The sequence below is a fragment of the Hibiscus syriacus genome, unplaced genomic scaffold, assembly GCF_006381635.1.
Source record: "Hibiscus syriacus cultivar Baekdansim isolate YM2019G1 unplaced genomic scaffold, ASM638163v2 tig00110637_pilon, whole genome shotgun sequence".
NCBI classification, from domain to species: Eukaryota; Viridiplantae; Streptophyta; class Magnoliopsida; order Malvales; family Malvaceae; genus Hibiscus; species Hibiscus syriacus.
This window is the reverse complement of record NW_024062808.1, coordinates 54,338-61,922: the sequence shown is the minus strand read 5'-3', so window position 1 is coordinate 61,922 and position 7,585 is coordinate 54,338. Positions and strand designations below refer to the sequence as shown.

The following is a 7,585-nucleotide window of genomic DNA, read 5'->3' as shown; positions in this document are numbered from 1 at the left end:
TTAACTGTGATTATTTGAATCATGATAATATTAATTTTGAAACGTAAATTTTAGCATTGATCATTAATTTTAATTTTTATGCTTAATTTTAACTTGCTGTTCATTTTATCATTGCATTTGATTTTGACAAGCAAAAATGGAGTGTAAGTGACATTTTAATATGAATTTTCATTGTGATTAATTAAATATTAAATCAAATGCAATGAAAAATGAATAACAAATTAAGTATCGATATTTAAATTTTCGAACTGCTTTTTAATTTTTTGGACGCAACCTATTTTATTAATAAAATTATTAACATAACATATCACAACCTATTTCTTAGTGACATTCCTGAGAGTAACTTATTTTATTAAATAATATTAACATTACATTATAGATCGCAATCTACTTCCTTTGTGAACCATGACATTATTGGGCGCAATCATATTTCTTATATATATATATATATATATATATATTCATAACATTTTCAGCTTTTAACTTATTTTTTTATCGTGAGAACATCTAAGGCTTCATTAACTTAAACTCTGATAATATTTTAGGCGCAACGCAAACTATTTTATTAATAAAAATATTAACATTACATATCACAACCTATTTTTTAGTGAACCACGATATTATTGGTCAAAACCGTATTTCTTATATACATTAATAACATTTGCAGCTTTTAACTTATTTTCTTATCGTGATAATGTCTAATGCCTGGTCAGCTTAAATTCTGGTAACCTTTTAGGCGTAACCTAAAATGTTAATAGTATTCATAATATATACTATTTATAACTTATTTTCTTACCCTATATAACATTTTAGTGTAACATGTTATATTACTCCGACTAATAACTTTTCCGGTTCCAACTTATAATATTATAGGTAACGCTTTTAACCTGTAAACTTTATTATTGGTCACACCGTTTATTAGTCTTATTTTTTAATCAATTTTGATCTATTTTAATAATTTTTTTTAGATATTACAATAATATGACATTAAAAAAATATTAAAATTTTCGAACAAAATCTAATATATATATATATATAATTTTATAAATTTGTAGATAAATTACTTAAATAAGATAATCGACAACAAAATCAAATTTAATATAAAGTCACACCTCGATATATATAAATGCTTTCTCCATTATCAATTATAGGGAATTTTTTATTCATTTCTATTATTAAAAATTATTAAATAATTTTTTTAATTATAAAATACTATTTTGTTGTGCACTCCAATTATTAAAAGTTATAAAATGGTAATTTGAATATTTATATGTTCTAAACTTGTCATTTTCTATTAAAAAATTGGTGATCGCCAATCGTCCGAGCTAAATGTTAACATACTTACTGTAATATGATAAAATCTAATCCAAAAATCATTTGAGTTGTATTTAGTAGATCGAGTCTCTATTTATTATTTCATTGAGTTAGTACTTAAAACATTATGTCGTCGAGTCAGTGCTTGAAAGCAAGGACGGTGTCAGTAGACATCATTAAAACATGATTTTATCATATCTCAATTAGTAGGTTAACACGTCTAGCTCGGATGATCGTAAATTTTTCAACAGAAGTGACGAGTTTGGAACATATGAATAGTCAAAATGATCGTTTTGTAACTTTTAATAGTTGAGGGACTCAAAAGAACAACGTCCTATAATCAAAAGATGATTTTGTAACTTTTGATAGTTAAAAGACTCGATCCGAATTCAAATTTTCAAAAAGAAAAAAAATTCGACCCAATCGAATTGAATCAAAATCGTCGAGTTTTAGGTCAAATGTTCATCCCCGATTGCAGTTTATATAAGTTCCACATGATCTAGGTGCAAGTAAGAGGAAATATAGCACTGCATCTCATAATTAAGAGGAACATAAATGCTTCTTTTTCTTTTGCTCGGAACTGAATAAGAGAATTTTACATCTGTGGTCCAAGGGGCAGCCTACTCATTAGTTGATGGTATACTGATGTGTTGTTGGATAGATCCAAGCCGGGTTCCGACATCGGCTCCATCTTCGTTTCTCCTTTCGGAAACCTGAAACCGATTTCGTTACCCTGGCGAGGCATATACGGATGAACAGGCAGAACCGGGAGCTTCGGTTGGCCAGGTCCCAACCCGGCCATTGCCAAATTAGCCAGACTTGGTTGGTTCATTCGGAATAAGAAGCCGGGAGAAGGACCGAGTTGTTGCCTTCCGGATAGGGTGAATGGACCAAATGATGTCGGTCTAACCGTGCTGTTGTGAAGTTGCGATGGCTCCGGCCTGTGGGCATGTGTTTGGATGGAAGAAGCCATGGCAATTTCTGAGTTCGAAGTAGCTGAATTGGCATGACTGCTATTCCGAGCGGCCGGGACATCATGATTATGCTTGCCTTCGTAGGTAGTGATTACTGATTTAAGGTCGTGTGATGCCCTCTCGACGTGCTTCCTCACCGTGCAGCCGGCGCTAGTGCATTTGTAGTAACTCCTGGCATCAAAACAACAGAGAATGATGTTCTGCATTATATTTTCAGTCGATAACGGTAAACTGCTATATCGAACAATGACCGGAGGAAAAAGAAAAACCTTGGATTTGGATTTCCTTTCACTACTTTCTGGCCATACTTGCGCCACCGATATCCGTCGTCCAGGATATCGACCTCACTGGTTGTCTGGACCACAACTCTAGGCTCACGAATAGATCGGGTGGCTCCGCTCATTTCCGTTGCATAAGCTTCGATTTTCCTGGTATAAAACATGAAAACATTCGCATTGCGATCTCAATAACATTATTCAAACAGTTTGTAAGATGTGAACCTTCTCTTTGACTCGGATTCTTCTCCTTCACCGTCATAACCTAACGAGATACTTCCATGAGTGCCTTGATCATCTTCGTCTTCGTCATTAGAGAAGGTAGATGAGACGTTCACTGCATCACCGGATTCAATGTGAGTAGTATTTGGTGCCAGTCCATTGCCATTCTCGGAGATATCGTTGCAGGCGATGTCATCTCAATGTGGTCATGTGTCCAATCCTGAGGAGCGGCAACAGTTCCCTTTTGTGCAGTAGCCCAAACAGGATCACCATCCATTCCATTTTGAAGGCCAGTTTGTTCAGGTAGCTCGAGTTGCACGTCACTTAGTAAGTTGGACGATCCGATGGACGATCGGCGGTTCGGTGGAGGCTTGAGATGGTTATGAGCTCCCTTGTATATGATCTCCGTTATGTGACCTTCATGAGAACGTTCGACTTTCTTCTTAACTTGACAGGTCGGATGCGTGCACTTATAATAACTACGAGGATACTCACTTCCTTTTACCTGTTTTTGTCCGTATTTTCGCCAATTATATCCGTCCTCCGATGGCACACCACCGATACCACCGGCCTCTCCGCTAACTCTTTGATCTCCTTCTTCATCCCGTGGCTCATCAAGAGGCACTGAATGTTCAACACTCCCATCGACAGGATCAAAGACCCTTTGATCTGCAGAGTTATTACTCCCGGAATCTTTTTCCGTCGATGATCGAGAAAAATCCACCTGAAGGCTGAACATGTTGCTGTTTTGTGGGTGTACTTTCCTCGGGTCTACACTTTGAGATGCATGAGACCACTCGGACTGTACCGAAGCTTCAGTATTAGGAAAGGACTGCTGAGGAAGACCGGCCGGATTAACCTGCATTCAGAAGGAAAATTTAATAATACTCCGTTCCGAGTTCTAATTCATCGGAATAACTACCAGCATTTAGAATACGAGTAACAATGGAAGCATGAACGAACGTGAATAACATCGTGCATTCCGAAGAAAGACCTTTTTATTCGACAGATTACTTGCTTTACTCATTGCACCGAGGAAAAAAGGAGAATCCGATTCCGCAACAGGCTTGAATGCAAACGATGCATTCATGTCTTCAAAATAGTTATCTTCGCTCCTAACATGAGACTCGGGTTTGCAGCTCCCATCATTAACACTAGGAATGAAAGGGAATTTTCCGGTAGTCGGGGATGGCTGCGCCTGCAGCGATAAACCGAGAAATTCATATGAAACAGAAATTCAGTAAACAGAAGAAAGAGTATATAACATATTTTTCCGGAATGTAATTCTGCAGGACAACGGCGTTTCATCATATCTGTTCCGGAGAGCAAGAATTATCATGTTACTAAAACGTTCAAGTTAAGCAAACTTACCAACGAATTCGAAACAAAAACCGGAGATTCTAGCAATGTTGTAGGGCTAAGACCAGGAGGTATTGTCAGGTAAGGAGAACGAATGTCGGGGTTAAGTGAAGGATCGGCAGACCGGATGCTTTCAGTATTCAATCTCGGAGCATTAAATCCAGCTCTGGCTGCCATCCTTTCCACCAGACCTCCCCGTGAGCTCGATTTTTGCTCAAACATCGACTCCGATTCATTCGATGATCCACCACCATTGTGAACATCCTTTGTGTCACCATTCTCAGCTGTAATCGCCTGTCGTGATCCGAAAAAGAGTCCCACGGTTTTGTTTTCTGCAGGAGCTTCAGAGGCAGCATCATCACCTAACATAGCTGTGAAATACGTCCTCGGACTCAGAGTAGGAGGTATCCAATCACCGATAATCGAAACATTATCATCGATACCAGCCATGACAATTCCTGGACTCGGCTCAAAGCCGATTCGTTTCGGAGTGCAGAGAATCGAATTTCTGAAAGATCAACAACAAAGACAAATAGACGATGAACACCAACTGGAAATATCGTCCGAGAGCAAAATCGCGGTATTCTGCTCTCGGATCGATAGCAGAGATGTATCCCTTGAACCAAAAGCAAAATTAAGTAAAAATTAGAATCTTCCAATTCAACCACCATTTACATATCTGGGTTTCTTTCCCCAACATACATACATACATACATGCTATGTGATTATTATGCCTATGCCTTTTTACCATTTCATACACCAATCCAAAAGGAAATGGTTCCATTTTTGTTCATGTTTTTACCCCTTTTTTGCTTTTTTGAGCATAAGAACCCTAAATTAGACAAACAAAAAATCCCAAATTTGAAAAAGTACCCAATTCAAAAACAACCCAGTCCTCTGAATTGATGTTCCCCACTAAGATCTAATGATAAAATGAATTTGTATCATGCCAGTGTCAGATAATTGAAGCAAAAACATGGATCATAGACAATTCAAACGCAAAATCAGGGTTCATAATGGCATTATTCAAACAAACAAGAAAGAGGTTAAAGCTGGTTTGAGGAAACACATCAAAAATGATTACCTGATTGATTAATGATCCATAGCCAACGAAGAGAGAACCGTGATGAGCAGCAAGAAAGAACAACTCTTCCCTCTTCAATACCAATGAAAACCCAACTTTCTTGAAGGGGTTTTGAAAAGAAAAAAAAAATGAATTTCTTCACTTTGTCTTGGTGTTGAAAAGAAAGAAAATCTGGGTTGAAATTTGTTTTGTTTAATCTAAATTGATATGATGTAATGATTAATGATTTTTCTTACATGGAGAAGGCTACAAAAAGAAGCAAATGAATTTGCAGAAACTGTAATAATTAAATTATTAATTGTGATTTTTTTTTTGTAAGAAGATGAAGAGGAAGAAGAAGATGATATTGGCAATGGTGGACCAATGGGTGAATGGAATCTTTGAACAACTGGAAAAAGAAATTAATCAATTTAATTAATTAAAAGAAATGCTCAAAAAGAACAAGTTGTGCATGCTTTTTCTTAATTTAATTGAGGGTAAAATATGTAAATAGTCCTCCGACTATATAGTTTTACTTTGTTGAGTCTCTGTCTATCAAAATTACAAAACAATCTTCCGACTATAGGATGTTGCTTTGTTGAGTATATCGACTATTAAAAGTTACAAAATGTTCACATGACTATCCATTATGTTTTAAATTCATCAATTTTCGTTAAAAAAATTTACGACGATCTAAGTTGAATGTTAATATTTTGTACAAGTTATGATAAAATTTAATCCCAAAATCTCAATGACAATTATATCTCAGACACAGATTAACGTCAAACTCAGACTGTTGTTAATTCTTTAACGAAAAAGGATGAGTTTTGAACATATTAAATAGTTAGGTGATCATTTTGTAACTTTTAATTGTCGAGTGACTCGATAAAATAGTGTCCTATAGTCGAGGGATTATTTTATATTTTACCCTTTAATTAATTACAATTAGTGGTTAATTAATTGTTAATGATACTTGTTCTTGGAGTGGGGCCATCGGGGTAAAGGTTGAGTTGTTTTCAGTTTTGGAACAGAATAGAAATTGACTAAAATGGGCTCCGTTGATCGAGTACCCAGCTCAGCCGGCTGGACATTGGATTGTTTTGCCTTAATTAGACAACGAATTATTTTAATATATGTTTTATTTGATTTAATTCTTGATTAACTTTGTGCCTAACACCTTAAGGATGGGTATGGGACCCGAATCCGACAGGTTCCGATCCGACTAGATCCGATCGTATTGGTTTTTTTTAATTTGGGTTTGGGTCGGTTCGGGTCAGATTTTTTATGTGATGTTCGGATCGGATAGGGTTCGAGTTTAGGGTGAAAAATATCCGATGCGACCCGAAAATATATATAATTTTATCTTATATATTTAAAAATAATTACAATAATATCTCTATATATATTATTTTTTTTAATTAAATCACTGTTTAGTAGGAACGTAGTCCGCTTGTAAATCACAAGCAAAAATCTTCTCATGAATAAAATAGAGATTTGATTCCACATGTTTTGACTAAGCATAAAATGTCGAATTTACGCTTATTACCACAACATTAGTATTGTCGCTCCATACCATAAGGGGGTGTTTGGTTCAAGTGTCATATTTTCATCTTTGGTTGGCCGGGAATCTCATTCCCGATAATGTTTTATTACTAATAGTAGATTTTTTGGGTTATATTACCGGGAATGTCATTACCTCCCTTCCCTTAGGTATTGTAACATTACCGGCGTTTTGGACTAAAATGCCCTTAAATTTTTGTTTTTTTTCAAAAATATCATTCTTCTATCATTGAATAATAAAAATTCTACGAATGTTAAATTACAAATTTATCCTTAAATTATTTTAGATTTACAAAAAAAATTCTATAATTAAAATTTTATATGAAGTTCGGGGATTAAAAAAAATTTACCCTTTCATTAAACCTTTTTTATATTTTTAATTTTGTAAAAAAATTTATATAAATATTATGAATTTAATTTTTTAAGGAAAATATATAAATATTTTACAATTTGTAATATTATACAAATATATAATAAGGACAATTTGGTCAAATATACATTCCAATAATCTTTTATTCCTTTAACCAAACACGGTAATCTTACATTCATGCTAAACTAACCAAACACAAAATACAATATTCACAGTAATCATATTCCCTGGTAATCAATAATGTTATAAAATATTTCATAATGTTATAAAATATTCTATGGTGTTATAAAACTTTTCATCATATTCTAAAATATTTAATCAATATCTCTAAAGCTCTAACTAAATTTAAAAATATAAGTGAATAGATGCACGAACTAACTTATTTAAGTAATTAAAAGAATCGATGTTATTTTTTAAAGGTCACAAATCCGAGTACCAGCGATTGCAG

At 34.5% G+C, this 7,585-nt stretch overlaps 1 protein-coding gene across 1 annotated transcript; it reads right to left on the bottom strand.

Annotated features, from left to right (window-relative positions):
- Window positions 1-1,767: 1,767 nt before the first annotated feature.
- Window positions 1,768-5,316, bottom strand: LOC120136702 (probable WRKY transcription factor 2). Its single transcript, XM_039152664.1, is given in 7 exon segments — window positions 1,768-2,459; window positions 2,558-2,716; window positions 2,789-2,954; window positions 2,957-3,644; window positions 3,804-3,983; window positions 4,157-4,652; window positions 5,229-5,316. Coding segments are annotated over 6 exon segments (2,181 nt in total). The 5' UTR covers window positions 4,595-4,652; window positions 5,229-5,316; the 3' UTR covers window positions 1,768-1,909.
- Between the last annotated feature and the right edge of the window lie 2,269 nt (window positions 5,317-7,585).